The sequence below is a fragment of the Macaca nemestrina genome, chromosome 5, assembly GCF_043159975.1.
Source record: "Macaca nemestrina isolate mMacNem1 chromosome 5, mMacNem.hap1, whole genome shotgun sequence".
NCBI lineage: Eukaryota > Metazoa > Chordata > Mammalia > Primates > Cercopithecidae > Macaca > Macaca nemestrina.
In genome coordinates, this window is record NC_092129.1 from 144,391,377 (window position 1) to 144,414,863 (window position 23,487).

A 23,487-nucleotide genomic window follows, 5' to 3' on the forward strand; every position below is an offset into this window, starting at 1 on the left:
TGGAATGACTTTCTGTATTAGTAATTATTTCTACCAATCTCATCCCTTCCATGTACTTGATTCTATGTAGTATGTGTTTTCTTTCAAATACAGGACTTCCTGTTTTGTTTGCCCTTCGGGTTGAACAGTGGAGGTGCCAGGACATGATTGCTCCCTCTGCAGGGCAAATGGTCAGATAGCATCAGGGCTGCTCTCTGAGACAGTAGCCTCTGCTTAGCCCTGTGTGCAGTGTTTAACCTTTCAATAATCCTTCCTCTCCCAAACAAGCAAATGCTGCTGGGTCCCTTTGCTGAAGTCAGTACAGGAGAATCTATAGCTCCACAGATCAGCCAGAGGGAAGGTTTTCTAAGAGTAACAAATCTTTTTTTGCAACATGCTTTTTCTAGAAGCTTTTTGTCATTCTGGCAGTAAACTTGTTTTCCACTTGCTGCCTTAGCAACAAGACCTGAAGTCACTCCCCCTCCAGTCAGTGGCTTGATTATAAGAGCACTAACATTATACACAGAACTAGAAGAAAATTCCATACTGGGGAAACCCACAGGCATTACCTGCTTCTTGGGTTAGAGAATTATTTATGTATATTCTTAGTATCTCCTTAAAGGAAAAGGTCAAATAGGAATCTTGGAAATGGTGCATCTGAACCTTGGGTGATCTCAAATCTGGAGTGAATGCTGTAGCTTACGTTCTTGTTAGGTGCCTGCCTCTGGCCACAACAAAGAACGGTGTTTCTCCGCAGAGTCCTCTGTGGTTACTGAAGGAAGAGCCAAAATGTTAAGGTTCCCTTCTTTTGTACCAATCTGAGGCTAACTCTTGTTTTCAGGATTCTTTGTTCAATCCGAGAATATAAAGTTCAAATTGAGAATAAATATTTGTTTACCAAAGAATAGAATTCAGATGGATTTTAGCTTTAGTTAATCCCTTGAGAGCTTGTTTAAATATTTCTTGCCAAATTCAGTTTTATGTTTTAATAAAACGTGCTCAGTACAGAAGTTAGGTGATCACATAACTAAGGCAAAGGTTAAGGATTAACTGTAACCACAGGTAGGCTTGTGCTCCACTAGAGCTGAAGACTGCAAAATACTAGGGGTTTAAAGTTGGAATGCACAAGTTGCTGTTTTTCTGTAGTTTCTTTAGTATGTTAAAGATGTACTATATGTGCCTTAGAAATTAAATCTGGTAGCATCCTCATAAGCAATGATGGAAAGCTAGATTAAGAAAAGGAACTCCTACCTTCCCAGAACAGGCAGAGAATGCCGTGAAATCTCCAAAGCAAAATGTCTTTAGGTCATAGTACTATGCCGTCTCTCTGTAAAGAAATGCATTTTTTTCTTAACAAATTCAAATTCCTAACTTCCAGGGCTTACAAAAAAAGAACCACGTCACCGGGTATACTTAGCTGGACCACATGGCCCTGAGCAGTCTCCCTGGATTTCACGTTCTCTGCCAAGAAGGGATCCTGGGTTGGAGGAAGGGAGAAGATACGTTAAACTTTAAACCCAAATATGGGCAAAAGATTGTTCCCTTGCTTCCTCATGCTTAGTTAAGACAGGTCAAGAACATTTTTTTAAAGGCTAGAGGATTAAAGCGAGAAGTGCCGTAGAGCCAGGAAATCTACATTCTGAATGTTGCTTGCATTCTGAATGTCTATGGCCCATAGTCCCCATACTGTGGTGCCCTAAGAGGAAGGACAAGCCCCTTCCTGTGTTCCTGAAGTCTTTGCCTTGGCCTGCCTCTCATAGATGCACCATTTTAACATCTAAAGTCAGTAACACAGTAATCCCCTCTTTATCCTCGGGATAAATTTTAAGACCTTCAGTGGGTGCCTGAAACTATGCATGGTACTGAACCCTATATGTACTGTACATTTTCCTATGCATACATACCTATGGTAAAGTTTAATTTATAAATTAAGCACAGTGAGAGTTTAACAGCAATAACTAATGATAAATTAGAACAATTATAACAATATACTGTGAAAAGTTACGGGAATGCAGTCTCTCTCCCTCTTGCTGTCTCCAAATATGATACTGTCCTGCAGGTAACTGAAACTGTAGAAAGCAAAACCACAGGTAAGGGGGGACTAACTACTATACTCTCCAAGACAACCAGCGTTCTCAACGTCCTAACCAAGAAATTCTGCATCCTGTAATCTCCTCTTTGAATTTCTGTTTAATGGTATCCTCCTCTGCCAAGCACTGCATCTGATATTTTAAATACTTGTCTCATTTAAATACCCTGTAAAGTTCGTGTTATTGACCTCATTTTATAGAGGAAGAAAGTAAGTTTAAAAAAAAAATTGGGGGGGTCAGGTGCGGTGGCTCACACCTATAATCACAGCACTTTAGAAGGCTGAGGCAGTTGGATTGTTTCAGCCCAGAAGTTTGAGACCGGTGTGGGCAACATCTCTATAAAAAATTAGCTAGGTGTGGTGGTGCATGCCTGTAGTCCCAGCTACTTGGGAGGCTGAGGTGGGAGAATCGCTTAAGCCCAGAAGTCAAGGCTGCAGTGAGGCATGATCGTGCCACTGCACTTCAGTCTGGGCAGCAGAATGAGACCCTGTCTCAAAAATGTATGTATGTATGTGTGTGTATATATATATTTTTTTCTTTTTTTTTTTTTTCCCTTTAGTGACACACTTAATTAAGTGATGAAACTGGGCTACAAACCTGATTCTGTTGAACGCTAAAAGCCACATTGTGTCAAAACTCTGTAGTGCCTTTCAGTTTTAGAGTGCTGTCCTTGGAGGTTTCAGTTTTATTTTATTAAAGAAGACAGAATCTCGTTCACCCACAATCTTATATCTCCTAGAAACTTCTGTATTGAAACATTCTGTTCTGAACTATGTTCAGTATCCAGTCTCTGTCAGCTACTTGAAGACAGCTAACATAGGGAAGGGAGGAGAATATTGGAAACAGACTGTTACACTATGGTTCACGTGGACAGCATTCACCCTCATCAGAAATGGCCAATCTGTTGCATATCTGCCTTCCTCTGCACTGTTTAAGTTTTAATTATCTTCCAACTGTCCGAGCTGCTGTTGAGGACCTCAGCAAGAACAAAGGATATTTGTTCTATTTTTCAGCAGTTCTCCTCTCTGCACACTGATGAAGTCACTGGCTGCCAGTGCCTTTATTATCTGGTTAAATCAGAGTCTGACTTGCGCTGAAAAGGCAAAGAAATAAATCTTAAACTTTACCTATATTCAGGATTTCTTGTGACAGAGAAAATGTGATACCTACTTCTCCAGTTTTGGTGTTATGACCCAGAACCAAGTTTTGTTTTGTTTTTCAAAAAAAGCAAAAAGAGAGAGGACTCTCCCATTCCTATCCCTTGGATTTTTCAATAACTTGGGTAGTGATAACTTCTTTTACCTTGGGGTGCTCCACTGTGAGCACTGTTAAGGAAATATGCTGGTGGTCAAGGATGGTACCTGTGCTGTCTCCTCCCCCTTTCAGTCGTTGCTCATGGATCGAGGCACTACTCCTGTGCTGGACAGGGCCTTTTTTGTTGTGGTGGTTTGTTTTGAGACAGAATCTCACTCTGTCACCCAGGCTGGAGCACAGTGGTGCGATCTCAGCTAACTGCAACCTCCGCCTCCTGGTTTCAAGCGATTCTCCTGCCTCAGCCACCCAAGTAGCTGGAATTACAGGCGCATGCCACCACGCCTGGCTAATTTTTGTATTTTTAGTAGAAATGGGGTTTTGCCATGGTGGCCAGACTGGTCTTGAACTCCTGACCTCAAGTGATCCACCCACCCAGACCTCCCAATGTGTTGGGATTACAGGGCCACCACGCCTGGCCCTGAATTCTTAATGTAGAGTTTCAGGCTGCTCCTCCAGTCATTGATGTTGGGCCATTAGTTGAAGCCTTTTGCCATTTCTAGGCTAGATCTTTAGTATGGGGAAAGTCCAGGATGTTTGCAACTTTTTGCTTGAGAAAAAGGAGCTTGGCTTCTTTCTTTTGATGTCACATTTTTTAAAATATGTATTTGAGTAGGGACATTACACCATTTTTGCAAATTATGCTATAATTTTTTTTCTAGAGACGTAGAAAGCATTGTAGAAGTAGAATAATTAAACTTGTTGTGAGCATTGCATATAACAGGCTGATCAGAAGGTGTGATATATAATGGTGAATTGCTCATTTTACTTCAGGATTATGCAGCAGAGATAACATTATCTTCATTTACACAGAACTTTTTATCTGGAGGCATCTCTCAATGCGTTTCCCACCATATATATTATTTTGTTTGTTATCACAAATACTATCATAAGGGTATAAAATGTATTCCAGTATAACTTTTTATTCTCAGTTGCTTATAACTGCGGGGCGAGAGAGGGGAGGGTTGCGTATTTTCTTGCATTCCTAATGTTTGCACTGGGTAAAATTTGGGAAATAAGTTGTCTAAACTTGGAAAACCTGATTCCATATATTGTTTTAAAAAGAAAGAACAGGAGGGAAGGAAGGTTATTGAATCCCCTTAGGTTAGCCTGGAATATATTAACCTTAAGAACCGCCATTGGGAAAAGACCCTGTTAGTCACTTCCTGGCTCTTCTGTGCACAGTAGGAGAGCTGTCTCTCCTTTGGTAGAGATTTGAGCTAGAGAGTAGCAAAATGATGTGATCAAATTCCACTAAACCACATTCCCTCTATTCCCTCCAAGGTTGCAGACAGCAGCACTCAGGCTGTCACAGCCATATACAGTTGAAAATGCTATGCTGGTTGAGTTCCTGTGGGTTTAAGGAAATGGACAAAATTAGATTCAGGCCAAGGTGCCAGAATTAATACACTCCTTCCCTTCCAGAAAGCATCAGGGAGATTGTCACTGCCAAAGTGAAGGACAATATAGTCTTTACTACCCAGACCAGTAAGAACTTATGTTGAATGAACCTACCCATCCACCCAAACCCAGTAAAAGCAGTACTTTCTGTCTGCCTTGAGGGTTTGAAGGAACAGATTAGGGCCAAATTCCTGCTTAACCAGTGGGCTCTGGTACATGTAGCAGTTGCCTTGATTCTCAACACAGGAAGAGTGGTGTCTCCCTGCAGTAGGTGTGAGCACACTGGACAGGCAGTTCAGGAGATAGCATTAATATTGGTTATAAAGATGAGTGATCAGCTCATGTCAAGGAGCAGATGGCTAAATGAGGTGCACAGGGAATGCCATGAGAGTCAGGCTTGAAGAATCAGGAGGGAAAATAGCCCATGATATAAAAACCCCAAATATAGTCTCCTTAATGTGAATTTTCTAAATCGGCATTTACATTATACAGTTAACTTGGACTGATGAGAAATGTAAGGAAATTACTGAATTAGTGAATAGCGATTAACTCAGAAGTAAAATTATATCGTCTAAATTGAAGGTTGTTTTACACAGCAGAGGGGTGGAGATTACTAAAACCTTGTCCAGTCTGTCATGTCCTAATTGAAATCTGTTCATTTAATATACCCCATCCTTCAGAGTGCATAGTTCATAATTTGGGAGGCGTTATCAGTTAATCTAGTTACTTTTCCTGGTTCTTCCTTTGAATTCCAGTAAGACGGTGTGTGGCACATCCCTCGTGGAGTCATGTGACACTCAGAAGAGTGAGTTTATCTGTTCATTAACCTGTGAACTGTCAGGTCCCTTTGGAGAGTGAAGAGAGCAAGTTACTCCAAGGTTAATGCTTGTTTGTCGGAGATGAAGTCTCCAGGGAATTAAAGAGGATGAACAGGCCAAGATGCTCAAGGGCTGCCCAGTGAAACTCTGCACTGTGTGCAGGTGCCAGATTGATGTGGCCAGGATGGAGGCTGCAGAGCAGGCTGGGCCATCTCTGCAGATCACTTCCTCTGGTCAGGAGACTTCCCAGCAGTCAAGTGGGAGGCTGGCGTCAGTGTATAAGGTTAACTTCCTAACAAAGATTTAGGAGCATTATTAAAATAAAAGAAACTGTGAGGAGTTTTCAGTAGTTTCTGGATTTTTCCTTTTAAAGAAGAAAGCAATATTGATTTCGTGCATTCATCTCCAATGGATGAAATCTTCCACTGAGCTGGAAAGCATCTGATTGTGCACATGTGCTCCCGCACATTCCTAACCACAAGGCAAGAGCAGAAGCTACTTGGTGTTATCTGGTAAAAATGTCTTCAGGTCATGTACCTGACTGACATTCAGGGGTTGAACTGAACAGCACCTGGTTTGGTTTTTTTGGGTAAATCCAATCTAAGTTCTACTTAATTTTCTGCAAAATGACATCTCCCTTATTTTGCTATAATTCTTCTAGGTTCAATTGGAGCTACCCATAAGGAGCAGATACAGGGTCTGAGGTCAAGCTTAGAGTATCCTTTCTTTGGTCTATATCCTGGTGTACTGTATGTTTAAGTGACGTGTCTTATTCTGGTATCTTTGGATTGGTTGTGGTGGGAGCTCATTTTCAACAGATTTTCTTTTCTTTTTACCATCAGGTATATTCGAATTGTTGGGACTCACAACACAGTGAACAAGATTTTTCACATTGTGGCTTTTGAATGTATGTTTACAAACAAAACCTTCACTCTTGAGAAGGGGCTGATAGGTAAGTATCACAATTACATTTTTATATATATATTTAGGTATTTTATCTTCGAATACTTTGTTACTCTGTTAAGTTATCTTAATCAGTTCTAAGGACTCTGGTTGATTTAAATGCCTTATTGCTGGGTGACATAGGGAATGGCTTACCTTTTTTAGAAGTATTCAAAATAGCAATTTCAATGAACTTAAAAGAATGAATGTAAATGTTGTACTAGTGCTTAAGAGTTGAAAATATTTTGGTTATTCATTCAGATTTGCTATGTAGCGAATGTTTGTGATGGTCGGGTGAAGCCCCTCACACGAAGGGATTTAATGATAGGTGAGTTTGAAGAGAAGTCTGTATGATATTGGTTGGATGTTCAGACTTTCCATGGCTGTGCAGGTATTTTGGCCTTTGATTTGATAGGAGTGGTATGCTTAGCTGTGGAGGTATCTTCTTTTCATGGATATATAAATTCATATTTGCCCGATGTAGCCTCAAGAAAGTTCAACTCATGAACGTGCCTCCATATAATTTAAATAAGACCAAAGCGACTGAATTGTCACTTTTGAATTGTCATTGCAAAAGTCAAGTGATTGGATGGGAAATACTGCCTGACTGATATTTGGAAAGAGGATTTTAAATTTTGGTGTAATTGTTTGCTTGGTTGTTTTCTGTCTTGTTTTGTTTTTATTTTCAGTAATGGGTAGTCTGGGCATTGTGCACAGTCCATCCCAGGTCTTGACATTCATGAGTAGCTTTGCCCATCCAGACTGCTTATTCTGCTTTTTTTCCCCCCATGCCCATAGGTTTTCACTCACCTGCTGCAAAGATCATGCTTAGATCAATTAGCTCCTCGATTCTGTCCCTTTATTGCAGTTTCCTTTGAGAAGAGACTTCGTATGTTCCGGTGTGGGGATAAGATGACCTTGCCTTGTGGTCTAAAATAGAATTCTGTACCTTTACAAAGGGACTCATGTCACCTCTCCTTCCCAAGTTTTGTTCATGTTGGCACACATGTCCATATTGACCTAAAAGCATGGGAATAACTATAATGAGAAAGATGAGTGTAACTTGCAAATGTTTATTAACTCTTTAAATGCTCGTAGCCTAAATTTTCCTAACATCTGCTGAGTCTAAAGCCTAATCCTTTACTTACGGAAATTTGGGAGAATAATATTAATAAAGTAGCAGGAGTGGAAAATTTTCCAATATAGAGAGTATTTGGAGCTCAACTGAAATAGCTGCCTTGGTTTTAATTTTGTTATGAATATACTTTTAACATTAAATATAAATATTAATAATTTGTGTGACTTTTGAGTAATTTGAAAGTTAGCAAGTTTGAAGCATTACCTGATATTATTGTATTTTAATTCTGTAGGCTGTACAGAATTGTGGTGATGGAGGGTTGCTGGGAGGGCATTCTTTTTCACCTGTTGTTCAGGCTCTTCTACAGACTGTAGGCCTCACTGTATATCTGACTGTGTAGTTAGGAGAGCCCTCAGTGAGAAGGATCTTAGAAACCAAGACCCTTCTTATTTACAAGATGTGTAGCATTTGGCTACTTATTTCAGCTCAGTGCACTGCATTTTTGAACATGCTGCATAGAAGGCACCATCTACATCAGTCAGCCCCCTCTTCTTACTGGAGGAAGAACAGTTTTGTGGACACTGTAATCATGAAAGAAACAAACCTGTCTGGCATGAAACTCAGGATTGGTTGTCATGAGGGGTGCTGCTGTTGGTATGCATGTTTTGTCCAAATTGAACTAGTCAGCATCTTCAGAAGCCATAACAGTCTCAGATATGTTGGTGATGAAAGAAAATTACAGAGATACAAAAAGTGTTTTTGGTGCAGGTGCCAGATTGATGTGGCCAGACATCAATTAGACACTCTTCAAGCACTCTTCCATGATGCTCACAAGTTTGACTGCAAAGAGCACTGTAATCATCTGCCTGTTATTGTCCCTCAGCCAAATGGGAGCAGTGGTGCAGGTAGGCAGATATATACACGCGCTTGCCAGAAGATGGTCTGCAGTGGAACCCCCTCGGACCCTCCTTGAACCATCCTCACAGTTCAGAGCTGCTCATCCGCGGCAGTGGTGTGAGTGGTAAGGAAGTTCAGGGGGATTTCATTATCCTCTGACATTGCAGCTCTGCTTACCTTCCAGAGGTGTTTAAAACAGTAATCTCCAGCTTTCCATGTTGATTATCTCAGGTGCATTTTAGCAACACACAGGCCTTGGCCAGTCACCCTACTGGTCCTTGACAGGTCCTCTACGGGGGTACAGGTATGTCAAAATCACCTGGAGTTATTTTTAAATTGCAGATGCTTACTTCTTACACTTTCTTATATCCTGTGAAATATGCAGTCCCCTCCTGAGAATCACTGATATGAACTCCATGATTTCTTGGGGAAAAAAAAGTAAAACTAAGATAATGTCATCGTAAGTAATTAGAGTATCAAATCCTACTTTTTTTTTTTTTGAGACAGAGTTTCACTCTGTTGCCCAGGCTGGAGTGCAGTGGCACAGTCTTGCCTCGCTGCAACCTCCGCCTCCTGGGTTCAAGCAATTCTCCTGTCTCAGCCTCCCAAGTAGCTGGGACTACAGGTGTGTGCCACTATGCCTGGCTAATTTTTGTATTTTTAGTTGAGACAGGGTTTCGCCATGTTGGTCAGGCTGATCTTGAACTCCTGACCTCAGGTGATCCACCTGCCTCGGCCTCCCAAACTGCTGGGATTACAGGTGTGAGCCACTACGCCTGGCTCTCAAATCCTACCTTTATGTTTCTAGATTCAGAATGTTTTTCTTTCACAATTCCTGGTCTTCTTTTCATAATGCAAGCTCCTATAATTATTCTTCTGTAGGCCTCAAAAATCACTTTTATAATATTTTTAATTTTAAAAAGTCAGATTCTAATGTTATTATTTAAAATATATAATGATGACAGGAAATAACATAAGTAAAAATAAGCACACCCACTATATGAGATTTTAGTCTTCTTTTCCCACCAAAGGGGTTCTTTCCCATTTTTGATGACTGTGTCATGCCTCATACAGCTTCACTGGCACAGATTCATGGGAGGCTTTGAAGTCCTCAGGTTCACATAGCCACAGGAAGAGGCCCTAGTTCAACCGCGTTGCCTGGAGCCGGGCCTTTCTCCCGCCTTTGCTGTTGCCACTATGACCTCTTCTCATTTGGTGGCTGCATCTGGATCTTGTTGGAATGTATTCTTTCCTGGGAGAGTCAGCCTGTGATGACTGTCTCCTCTGTGTTAGGAGGCATTTGTAAGAAACCCTAACCTGTCTTACTAGTGAGGCATGGAAGAAGTAATTAGAAGAGATGTGACTGCTATTTCATAAACGTTCAACCTCCCAAACAATGTATTTACTTTGCCTTAGCACTCCACTTTGGTGATACTTGCATAGCATTTGCCAAGTCCTTCTGATTTTTTTGTAATGATTTCCAAATCTGCCTTTTCATTTAATCTTGTGTTTAAATTCACTTTTTAATGCCCTACTAGTTATCCAAGTAGAGAGAGCAGTACCTATCACCCAGCTTTAAAGAATTATCAATTCACAGCTAACCTAGTTTTATCTGTATGTGATCTACTTTGTCCCTATCAGATTATTTTGAAATTAATCTTGGACATTTTATCATTTCATCTATAAATACTTTATTATGCAAATCTAAGAGTAAGGCCTCCTTATTGTAGCCATAAGCACAATGCCATCATACTACCCTAAAATTGAACAGTAATTCCTTAAGAGCATTAAATATGCAGTCAATGTTCCAACTTCCCTAATTGTTTCAAAGTCTGGAGTCAGAATGTGTTTTTATAGGTTGAGTAAATCAGAATTCAGATAAGGTCCATATTATGCAAATAACTGTTGTGATTCTTAAATCTCTTTAAATCTATAGGTTCTCTTCTATTATCTGTCTATCTTTGTCTGTTTTTCTCTAATTATTTATTTGTTAAGAAACTAGGCTTTTCTCGTATAGAGTGTCTACCAGTCTAGATTTTGGTCATTGAATTTCCATGGTAATATTTAGCATGTTTATCTTTTGCATTTCTTGTAACTTGGTAGTTGGATAGAGCCTTAATCAGATTCAACTACTATTTTTTGGTAATAATGTTCCATAGGTAGTGTTGTGTGTATCTATCCAGAAGCAGAGAAAACCTCTAGTTGTCTCTCTCTTTTGGATGTTCACATCCATTGATGATTATTTTCTGGATTCATTATTTCGTAATTTTGGATTACAAATGGTTATTTTCCAAGTATGTCATTCCTTCTTCATTTAGTCCCTAGAAAGAGAAAATTTTCTTCAACACTCATTTAGTAACCCTGAGATACAATTCGCTCAGGAAAAGAAGGATAAATATTACATTCTTTCCCTTTGTTCACCAGTTTTCAAAATAAAGAGGTGGTTCCCTAGCATCCTTCAAGGGTGACAAAGGTTTGTTTTGGGATTTGTTAGGGGGAGGTAAATACATATCATTTTGAATTTGTGGGAATAAACACGATTGAAATCTTTTAATCACTTGCGGTTATTAGTAACGATATTCAAATCATTGTATCTTTAGCTTCTTCAAATTGGTTTTTGAGTCTTTTGATAAGACTTTAGTAGTCCTTGATAGCTCTGTGCTTTCTGGCATAACAAGATGTACTAGGTTTATTTTGTACGTTTCCTGCCCTTGATCTGGAATCAGCCATTTCTTCATGAAGGCTTGGTACTGTATAGAGTAAAATTACATTTGGAAACCTCAGTGTAGATACTGTAGATGATCTTTGCTACTGTGTTTGTTGCTATTTGTAGACCCTTTAGTAGACAGAACTAGGAAATACATGTACATACACTTAATTATTTATATGACATATATTTAGCAGATGAAATGTATCATGAGTATATAGTGACACTTCTAATTCAAATTCAGTACTATAAGATTTTCGTTTAAGCTTTTGATCTTTCTTTCATCTCTTTTTCTTCATAGGTAAAATCTTGGTTATCAGTGATACAGTGCAGTATTCATTTGCTCTGTCGCCAGTACATACAGAATAGCTATGAACCATATGATTACTGAAAATAGCTTTAAGATTTTTGTTACTGATTTTCAGGTCCTTCTATCTCTAGAAATATACAGTAAAATGACAATGTTTTAAAGTCACTTGCAATGATTCTCTGTGTAGTTATGCCACTAGTTCAGTATACAATTAGGTTCATCTGTTCCATTTTGCTTTCAATATTTAGGGATTGCCTTTAAAAAACTTTTGTTTCCTAACTATGTAAAATACTTACATTATTCTAAAATCAAATCTGCAAAAGAGCTATATTCAGATAAATGAAGCTTCTATTCCTGCCCTCTCTACCTCTGTAAATAATCTCTTTTTTTTTTCCTCCTTTAGTTTGTTGTTGTTATTATCCTTCCATTTAAAAGTGGGAAAAATATATTTATTTCTATATTTATATTTTGTATCTTCCCAATGTCTTTAAACAATTGGTAGCACACTATATACCATACATATTATATATTTTTTACTTTACCATGCTTCTTTTTCTTTCTTTCTTTCGTTTTTTTTTTTTTTTTTTTGAGACAGGGTCTTGCTCTATTGCCCAGGCTGTTCTAGAACTCCTGGGCTCTAGACATCCTCTTCAGTAGCCAATAGGACTGTAGGCACATACCACCACACTTGGTTTCACCTTGCTTTTCTGTACTTAACACTTATTTTGGAGCTACCTATAGAGAAAGATATTATTTGTTTCTTTTTGTAGCTGCATGGTCCTCATTAGTATAGATATAGCATCGTTTATTTAACTGATGTTAAATAAACAGTTTTCTATTGATGAACCATTTGGGTTGTTTTCAATCTTCCACTCCTACAAATAGTGCTATTGCCTTGTGTATAAGTCTTTTCCTATTTTTGCCAGTGTATCTTTGGGATAGATTTCTAGAGAAGGGATTGTATGATCAAAGAGTAAATGCATATAGAATTTTCCTAGATATTGCCAAATTCACTTTCATAGGGATTATAACATTTTAAAATTCTCACTAGTATTGTATGATAAAGCCTGTTTCCCCACAGCCTTGCCAGTGGAGCATATTGTCAAACTTCTGGACTTTTGCCAGTTTGATAGGTGAGAAATGGTATCTCAGTGCAATTTTAACTGCATTTCTCTTATGAGAGAAATTGAGTATCTTTTCATATGTTTAAGGGCCATTTACATTCCCTTTTTTCTTTTTTAAATGGCTCTTCTCCTCTTATGAGTCTTCTAGATGAATAGAGAATATGGTTTTAGTAAGACTTGGGGGAGCAGTAAACACTTTACACTCAGATTGGAGTGTGACATTCAGCATTACAGAAGTCTGTTTGTGCTTCCTAAGGTCTCCTGGTTCTCCTGGAAAATAGAAGTTCTCATATGTCCCCCTCCATCCTTGTCCCTGGTTCAACCTCTCTGCTTAAGAGATAATAACTAGAGGCCGGGCGCGGTGGCTCAAGCCTGTAATCCCAGCACTTTGGGAGGCCGAGACGGGCGGATCACGAGGTCAGGAGATCGAGACCATCCTGGCTAACATGGTGAAACCCCGTCTCTACTAAAAAATACAAAAAACTAGCCGGGCGAGGTGGCGGGCGCCTGTAGTCCCAGCTACTCGGGAGGCTGAGGCAGGAGAATGGCGTAAACCCGGGAGGCGGAGCTTGCAGTGAGCTGAAATCTGGCCACTGCACCCCAGCCTGGGCGACAAAACGAGACTCTGTCTCAACAACAACAAAAAAAAAAAAAAAAAAAAAGAGAGATAATAACTAGAGCATAGAGCTCTAGGTTCAAAATTATGGTTTCATTAACCCTTTCAAAGAATAGGAATAAGATTCTATTATCAGCTTTAGGCTATTAAAGTGTTACTTTTGTGTCTTACCAGCTTGGATCCAGGAAGACTGGTAGCTTTTTGTTCTGTACAGTAGACACCCTTATCTGTGGTTTTGCTTTCCGTGGTTTCATTTACATGTAAGCAACCATGGTCCAAAAATATGAAATGGAAAATCCCAGATAAACAATTTGTAAGTTTTAAACTGCATGCCATTCCTGGTAACATGATGAAATCTTGTGCTATCCCACTCTGCCCCACCAGGAATGTGAATCATCTGTTTGTTGAGTGTATCCATGCTGTATATGCTACCTGCCTGTTACTGTGTAGTGAAAAACATAGTGTATATTGAGTTTGGTACCACATGAAGTTTCAGACATTCACTGGGGATCTTGGGACATATCCCCTGCGGGAAGGGGGGACTACTGGGATTGATCTAGGGCAACCACAATCAGCAGCATAAGTACAAGAACTCTGTTGCTGAAGCTGTCGGTACACTCACTACTGCCGCCACACCTGGAGTTGTGCTATCTGAACAGAAACGCTGGAGTCCATATTCACCTGCTGCTACCTTCAGTACCACTAGAAACAAACAGACAAGAACATGTCTTTTTCCTTCCTCCTATATTTCAATCTCCCACCAGACTCTTCTGTTGGCAGAACAAAAAAACAGCCTGGTAAGGGGAGTCTGGGTGACTGTAGTTTTCAAAGGTTTAGCCTCTGAGATCCAGTGTAGAACAAGGGAAGGAAGAAAGCTGAAAGCAAACAGATGACTGACACAAAGACAGGAAGACAGGCAGTGTAAAGGAGGCTCCTTCCAACAGGAAACTTACCATCTGATTCAAAGTAGCCGGACAGTCACACTGGCAAGGTATGGAAATAAGTGGAGTGGAGAACAACAGACAAAGGCATAAACAGGCATGGAGAAAGGTTAAGTATTGATTTGGGCTGCAAAGGAACCCAACATATCTCTTGCCTAGTAAGATAAGGCTTCATGAAGAATGGTATTTTGAGCTCGGCCTTGAAAGATTCAGTAAATATTAAGGGGCATTACAGAAGTGCTAATTTACATAGCAATAATACTGTTTCCTTCAGAGGAGCTGAAGCTAGTAAATAAAAATAGGTTGTCTGTGGTTGCTACTGTCATTTAAAACTATTTTGAGATTGTAACAGTATGTTTAGAATGCTGTAAAATTTCTGGGAAAGTAAACAGAGTTGGAAATCTGGGCTGTGAAGGGTTTTGGCATCCAGTGGCCTAGGAATATAATACGACTTCTGTGCTTCACAATTATGTTTAGTAAAGTGAATGTCCTCCGGAGCAGAAACAGAGATTCGGTAGTGAGGGAGTTCAGTAGCAGATGAAGGTGTTAGAATGTGGCAAAGAAGCAAATGTCCTGGCTTGGCAGAGGGGCCTTAAATGCCTTAATGCAGATAGTTTCCTACAATGGCACTGGTGAGTCTGAACTAGTGTAGACCAGGAGGCTGTGCTTTTCCAAGTCCTATTTCTCTAACCAGATATTAAGGCTGGTTCTGCTTGTCAGTAAAGCTTAACTTCTTTAGCTATTGTAAATTTCTTGGCATTAAGCAGACATTTATTAAGAGGCTGCTGAGTGTATCTTAGACACAGGGGAGAGAAAGACACATGGGTGTAGTTTCTGCCTTGAAGGATCTTAAGAGCTAATAGAGAAGAAAGACACTTAAACAGAAGGTGACAACTCAGTAAAATAAGTCATGTATCCGGAAGTTTCAGCAGATGCTGTAGGAATGCTGAACAGGGGGCATTAACCTCAGCTGAGGGAATGGTATCAGGAAGACCTACTAGTGGAGGGTATGAATTGGGTCAGGGATATGGTTTGGCGGTGTCTCCACCCAAATCTCATCTTGAATTGTGATTCCCATAATCCCACATGTCGTGGGAGGGACCCGGTGGGAGCACCGTTCTTGTGATAGTGAGTGAATTCTCACGAGATATGATGGTTTTATAAGGCGACTTTCCCCCCTTGTTTGGCACTTCTCTTTCCTTCTGCTGTGTGAAGAAGGTGCCTTTCTTCTCCTTCCCCTTCTGCCATGGTTGTAAGTTTCCTGAGGCCTTCCCAGCCATGCAGAATTATGAGTCAATTAAGCCTCTTTTCTTTACTAAATTACTCAGCCTCAGTTATTTTTTCATAGCAGCATGAGAATGGAATAATACAGTCAGTCCTTAAGGAAGGGAAGAGTAGGGAAGCTCAGGGGAGAATCACACAAAATGGTCAGTGTGTGCAAAAGCTTATCTCCTACCCATTCCACAGGCAGAGCCCCTTCTAGTGGACCACCTTGCACCTGATGGAGGAATTGGAGTAGAAGTTACAGTTAACTGTAGTCTTTTACTTTTCCCTTCTAGGGTTCACAGCTTAGTATGTGGTCAGTGTGTATGTATGTGTAGTAGTCCATTTTCACACTGCTATAGAGAACTACCTGGAGGCCGGGTGCTGTGGCTCACACTTGTAATCCCAGTAGTTTGGGAGGCTGAGGTGGGCAGATCACCTGAGGTCAGGAGTTCGAGACCAGCCTGGCCAACATGGTGAAACCCCATGTATACTAAAAATACAAAAATACAATTATGGTGGCGGGCACCTGTAATCCCAGCTACCTGGGAGGCTGAGGCAGGAGAATCACTTGAATCCGGAAGGCAAACATTGCAGGGAGCTGAGATTGCGCCACTGCACTCCAGCCTGGGAGACAGAGTGAGACTCTATCTCAAAATAAATAAATAAATAAATTAGCTGGACATGGTGGCATGCGCCTGTAGTCTCAGCTACTCGGGAGGCTGAGGCAGGAGAATCGCTTGAACCCGAGAGGCAGAGGTTGCAGTGAGTCAAGATCATGCTGCTGCACTCCAGGCTTGGCAACAGGGCAAGACTCCCTCTCAAAAAAAAATAAAAAAGAACTACCTGGAGGCCGGGCACAGTGGCTCTCGTCTGTAATCTCAGCAGTTTAGGAGGCCAAAGCAGGTGGATTGATTGAGGCCAGGGGTTCAAGACCAGCCTGGCCAACATGGCAAAACCCTGTGTCTGCTAAAAATACAAAAATTAGCCAGGTGTGGTAATGTGCGCCTGTAGTTCCAGCTACTCAGGAGGCTGAGCCATGAGAATCCTTTGAACCCAGGAGGCGGAAGTTGCAGTGAGCTGAGATTGCGCTACTGCTCTCTAGTCTGGCCAATAGAGTGAGACTCTGTCTTAAAAAAAAAAAAGTAAGATTAAAATAAAATAAAAGAACTACTTGGGACTGGATAATTTATAAAGAAAAAAGGTTTAATTGATTCACAGTTGTGCATGGCTGGGGAGAGGCCTCAGGAAACTTATATTCATGACAGAAGGCAAAGGAGAAACAAGGCACATCTTACATGGCAGCAGGAGAGAGGGTGAGAGAGCAAGGAAGTGCCACACTTTTAAACCATAAGATATCATGAGAACTCACTCACTATAATGAGAACAGCATGGGGAAATTCCACCCCCATGATCCAGTCACCTCCCACCAGGTCCCTCCCTCAACACATGGGGATTATAATTCAAGATAAGATTTGGGTAGGGACACAAAGCCAAACCATACCAATTATGTATCTTATTATCCTTTCCTTTTTTTTTTTTTAAGAATAAAGATTGCCTGAAAAAAATTTTTTACTGCTCTTGTTTTATAGGATTGACTTCATTTTACAGGATTGAATTTTTGGGCTCTACTTATATATTCCCTTATTATCATAAGGATAGATAGATATAGTAGTACGGATGTGTGTGTGTGAAGGTAAATGTAAATGTGTACAGTTTGTTTTTGTTTTTATTTTATTTTATTTTATTTTTGAGATGGAGTCTTGCTCTGTCACCCAGGCTGGAGTGCAGTAGTACAATCTCAGCTCACTGCAAACTCCGCCTCCTGGGTTCAAGTGATTCTCTTGCCTCAGCCTCCCGAGTAGCTGAGATTACAGGTGTGCACCACCACACTTGGCTAATTTTTGTATTTTTAGTAGAGACGGTTTCACCATGTTGGCCAGGCCTGTCTTGAACTCCTGACGGCAAGTGATCCTCCCACCTTGGCCTCTCAAAGTACTGGGATTACAGGCATGAGTCACCATCCCCAGCTGTTAAATATAAGTTCTAGTTTCAGATAATCTCTGTGTTCACGCATATGAGCATATGCTTTTAGAAGCAGCCAGTACGTATCTTGAATGCATTGTTGCTTAGAAATGTCTTCCTCCAGATACCCTAACTCATCTTTCTCAAATTTGAAGCTGAACACATCCCTAGAGCAGGGGGCACAGTGCCGCCAGTCTCTTTGTTAAAGAATAGCAAAAGTGACCTTTACTCCAGTTCCCAGTAAGTTCCTCATCTGCATCTGAGACCCCCTCAACCTGGACTTCATTGTCATATCACTATCAGCATTTTGGTCATAACAATTTAACAAGTCTCTAAGAAGTTCTAAGCCTTCCCTCATCTTCCTGTCTTCTTTTGAGCCCTCCAAGCTGTTCCAGCTCTACCCATTACCCAGTTCCAAAGTTGCTTCCACATTTTCAGGTATCTTTGTAGCAATGGCACACTTCTCTGGTACACATTTTTTTGTGTTAATCCATCTTCACACTTCTGTAAAGACATACCTGAGCTGGGTAATTTATAAAGAAAAGTTTAATTGGCTCGTGGTTTTGTGGGCTGTATGGGCTTCTGTTTCTGTAGAGGCTTCAGGAAACTTACAGTCATGGTGAAAGGCAAAGGGAAAACAGGCACATATTTACATGGCCAGCAGTAGAGAGAGAGAGAGAGTGAAGGAAGAGGTGCTACACACTTTCAAACAACCAGATCTTGTGAGAACTCTATTATGAAAACAGCAAAGGGGAGGTCTGCCCTCGTGATTCAGTCACCTCCCACCAGGCCCCTCCTCCAACACTGGGAGTTACAATTTGACATGAGATTCGAGTGGGGAAACAGATTGAAACCATATCATACATGTATATAAGTTTTTACCAGAAGAGTGGAAATACTGCACAAAACTAACTTAACTGTTTTTTTTTTTTCACTTTGTAATACTTGCACATTTTACTGATACTCTCTACCTTTGGTTTTTTGATGAATAAGGAAGGACTTAAGGGAAGGGACCTATGGGTGGCCCTGTCTTTCCCTTTCTTTTTACATTGTTATTTTCAGCATGTGTATTTGGCTAATACAAGGTAATAACAAGAGTGAAAAAGGATATGATAGAAGCAGGAACATCTTTACATGGCCAGCATCTGCATCTGAGATTGGTCACTAGTGCTTCTTGAAATGCCTTTGCCTTCCTTCTGCTTCATCACTAGCCATATTACCAAGAACCATCCACCCCTGGCCTACCTCATGCCATTAGAGATGGGATAATGGTCTGGAACAATGGTGGGGGCAGTAGGATGATGTGCGCTCATAAATTCGGTTGCTATTAAGTGAGCATGACAAGGAGATCTGCTGGAGTTTTTCAACTTTTTCTCCCACAAACAACAAATGCCTACCTGGAAATAAAGTTAATAAATCCACAGGCTTTAATGTAAAGAAACTATAAATCTTTAAAGAGCACTGATTAATGGAAAGAAATATTCCTGGATAGGAAAATTTAATATTGTAAAGATGTTGGTTCTTCCCATTTTAATGTATAAATTTAATATAGTACTACTACTCAAAATCCCAGTTTTGTGTGTGTGTGTGTTTTAATATTTTGCTCAGTTATTTGAAAATATTTTCCAAGAGAATAAATAAGTAGAAATATCTTTTCCTTCTCCCCACTCCTTAAAAAAAGCCTGAAAAAAAATAAAAAAATAAAATGAATGAGGGGTCTATTCCCAGCAGGTATTAAAATTAGTACTGCATAGTAATGTGGCATTAATGCAAGAACAAACTGGTAGATAAATAAAGCAATCATCTACACTCTGAATTAGATCCCAGTATGTGTAAGAATGTAATGTGAGATAAAGGTGACATCTCACATCAATTAAGAACCAAAGGATAACACAGCAAATGATGCTGAGACAGTTAACAATTGCAAACAGTTACATGAAATTTTTTCCTCATACTAGATACAAAAGCATTTTCTTGTTAAAGAGGTAGATTTTACAATGTGACTCCAAAAGAGCTGTAGGAAACTGTATTAATAAGTATTTATCTTATCTCAAGGTGAGGAACAACTTCCTCAGCACAAAAGCAAAGGCAGAAACCATAAACAGAATTCAAAGGTGTTTGACAAACTGGAAAAAAATAATTGCAACATACATGACAAAATAAGTACGAAAAAAAAAGATGATTCCTTTACAGAAAATGTATACAAACAGCAGTTATTTAAAAAGAAAGGGCCGGGCACTGTGGCTCACGCCTGTAATCCCAGCACTTTGGGATGCCAAGGCGGGTGGATCACGAGGTCAGGAGATCGAGACCATCCTGGCCAACATGGCGAAAATACAAAAACAAAATTAGCCGGGTGCGGTGGCGGGCTCCTGTAGTCCCAGCTACTCGGGAGGCTGAAGCAGGTCAATGGTGTGAATCCGGGAGGCGGAGCTTGCAGTGAGCCGAGACCGCCCCACTGCACTCCAGCCTGGGTGACAGAGCAAGACTCCGTCTCAAAAAAAAAAAAAAAAAAAAAAAAGAAAGCCGTAATAGTCCATAAACTTGAAAGTATTTTGCCTCGCTAATAATTAAATAAGCGCAGTAACAATTTTTTGGCTTACTTGGCAAATATTTTTCATTAAGATTTTTTTATATATATATAAATAAGACAAAGTCATGTCTCATCAAAAATCAAACAATACAGAAGTACATAAGTAAAACATTTCTTTTTTTGCTGTTTTTTTCAGGACAGGGTCTGTCACCCAGGCTAGAGTGCAGTGATGCAATCACAGCTCCCTGCAGCCTTGACCTCCTGGGCTCAAGTGATCCTCCTGCCTCGGCCTCCCAAGTAGCTGGGACCACAGGCATGCCCCACCACACCCAGCTATTTTTGTTATTGTTGTTGAGACAGGGGTGCCATTATGTTTACCCAGGCTGGTCTTGAACTCCTGGGCTCAAACTATCCTCCCAACTTGGCCTCTCAAAGTGCTGGGATTCCAGGTGTGAGCCACTGCACCTGGCCAAAATAAAATGTTTTGTGTTTCAACTTGCATTAGCCTAGTTATTGCTAAAATTGAGTATTTTAAAATATTTCTTGGTCCCCCCACTCCTTTTTTTTTTTCTTTTTTTTTTTTTTTTTTTTTGAGAGGGAGTCTCACTCTGTTGCCCAGGCTGGAGTGCAGTGACGTGATCTCAGCTCACTGCAACCTCCACTCCTGGGTTCAGGTGATTCTCATGCCTCAGCCTCCCAAGTAGCTGGTCTTACAGGCATGTGCCAGCACTCCCAGCTAATTTTTGTAATTTTAGTAGAGATAGGGTTTCACCATGTTGGCCAGGCTGTCTCAAACACCTGGCCTCAAGCGATCCTCCTACCTCAGTCTCCCAAAGTGCTGGGATTACAGGTATAAACCACCACGCCTGGCCTGTTGCTTCTTTCTTATTAATTTGTGGATTATGGATATTTATTCCTTGCCTGTTATATACATTGCAAACATCTTCTCTTAGACTGTTACCTTTTAACTTTATGTTTAATTTTGAGTTATTCTTATCAGTCATTTTTTTTGTCGTCTGATTTTGCTTAGAAACTCCCTCCCCAGTTCAAAATATAAAAACATGTTCTTCTGCAGTAGCTGTCAACGATTTGTTATTTTTTTGTTATTGTTATATGTGTGTAAGCATTTAGCTTTTTACTCCATTTAACATTTCTTTTGTGTTTGGTCTGAGGTAGGGGTTTAACTTTTATTTCTAAACTTTGTTGCCAATTGTCTTGAAATTCTTTCTTGCTTATTTTATTCTTTGTTTCATTGATTTAAAATAACATATCATAGATTTGTATGTCTATTCTAGCTTCTGCATCGTATCATTTAAATCACAGCATCTTCGTCATCTGTTTTGCTCTCTAGTGCTGCAAATCTACATCCATAGTTATTCTAAGTTTTCTAAGCTATTCTTTCCAATTTTCTTTTCCAATGAACTTGAAAATCGGCTTGTCAAGTTTCATTAAATTTTTTTTTTTTTTTTAGAGATGGCGTCTCTAATAATTTGATGGTATTTTATTTTTTATGAGACAAGGTCTTGCTGTGTTGCCCAGGCTGTTCTCAAACTCCTGGGCTTAAGTGATATTCTCACGTCAGCCTCCCAAGTAGCTGGCACTATAGGTGCACACCACTGTGCCTGGCTCAAGTTTCATTTTTAAAATTCTGTTGGCAAAGGTAGTTTAAATGAAAATACTGACCAGGCACGGTGGCTCACACCTGTAATCGCAACACTTTGGGAGGCTGAGGCAGGTGGATCACCTGAGGTCAGGAGTTCGAGACCATCCTGGCCAACATGGCAAAACCCCATCTCTACTAAAAATGCAAAAATTAGCCAGGTGTGGTGGCACGCCTGTAATGCCAGCTATTCAGGAGGCTGAGGTGGGAGAATTGCTTGAACCCAGGAGGGGCAGGTTGCAGTGAGCCAATATCGTGCCACTGCACTCCAGCCTGGGTGACAGAGCCAAACTCTGTCTCAAAAAAAAAAAAAAAAAAGAAAAGAAAAAAAGGAAACATGTACCATCCAAGTCTTGGCAGCATATGAGACTGCCAATTTCTTACCAGTCTCAGTAATACTGAGTATCTTCTTTTTTTTGAGATGGAGTTTTGCTCTTGTTGCCCAGGCTGAGTGCAATGGCGCTATCTCAGCTCACTGCAACCTCAGCCTCCCAGGTTCAAGCGATTCTCCCGCCTCAGCCTCTCAAGTAACTGGGATTACAGGCGCCCGCCATCACGCCCAGCTAATTTTTTGTATTTTTAGTAGAGGGAGTTTTGCCATGTTGGCCAGGCTGTTCTCGAACTCCTGACCTCAAGACATCTGCCTGCCTCAGCTTCCCAGAGTATTAAGATTACATGTGTGAGCCACTGCACCTGGCCAGTACATGGTTTATAGAAGACAACTTGGCAATATCTGTTAAGAGTCTTTAGGCCAGGCGCAGTGGCTCAGGCCTGTAATCCTAGCACTTTGGGAGGCTGAATCGGGCAGATCACTTGAGGTCAGGAGTTCGAGACTGGCCTGGCCAACATGGCAAAATTCCATCTCTACCAAAAATACAAAAATTAGCTGAGTGTGGTAGCACGACCCTGTAATCCCAGCTACTCTGAAGGCTTAGGCGGGAGAGTCTCTTGAAACCAGGAGGCGGAGGTTGCAGTGAGCCGAGATCATGCCACTGCACTCCAGCCTGGGTAATAGCCAGACTCTGTCTCAAAAAAAAAAGTCTTTAAAATACTCCTTGATCTACTACTTTGACCTTTAATAATTCATCCTAAAAGAATATTCAGGAACAGCGTTTCTTCTACATAAATGTTCAGCACAGTGCTATTTATAATAACCCCAAAAGAGGAAGATTATGAATGTCTAATATGGCATAACAAAATGAATTATGGCACATTCAACACATCAAAATTTCTGAATATTCATATATTTCATAATATAGGGAAATAACCATAATAGAATATAAAATAGAAGTAGGATGCCATCTTTATAGCCAGATTGATGCCAATATTTTTAAATTAAGTATATGATTTGTTTTATTTTGTTTTGTTTTTGAGATGAAGTCTCACTCTGTCACCCAGGCTGGAGTGCAGTGGCACCATCTCGGCTCACTGCAAGCTCCACCTCCCAGGTTCACGCCATTCTCCTGCCTCAGCCTCCCAAGTAGCTGGGACTGCAGATGCCCACCACCACGCCCAGCTAATTTTTTGTATTTTTAGTAGAGATGGGGCTTCACTGTGTTAGCCAGGATGGTCTCCATCTCCTGACCTCGTGATCCGCCTGCCTCAGCCTCCCAAAGTGCCGGGATTATAGGCATGAACCGCCACGCCCGGCCCTAAATATATGTATTTTTAATTGCATGTATGAATTTGCTAGGACAGCCATAAAACACACACACACACACACACACACACACACACACACACACACACACACACGGTGGCTTAAATGACCGAAATATATTTTTTCACAGTT

At 40.5% G+C, this 23,487-nt stretch overlaps 1 protein-coding gene across 5 annotated transcripts in view; it reads left to right on the forward strand.

Annotated features, from left to right (window-relative positions):
- LOC105474556 (BTB domain containing 9) overlaps window positions 1-23,487 on the forward strand; it is a 479,495-nt gene that overhangs the window by 296,805 nt on the left and 159,203 nt on the right. For all 5 annotated transcript variants that reach the window (XM_011729339.3, XM_071096011.1, XM_071096010.1 and 2 more), the window contains one exon: window positions 6,442-6,551. In XM_011729339.3, coding sequence (XP_011727641.1) covers window positions 6,442-6,551 — 110 coding nt within the window. The remainder of the gene's footprint in view (window positions 1-6,441; window positions 6,552-23,487) is intronic.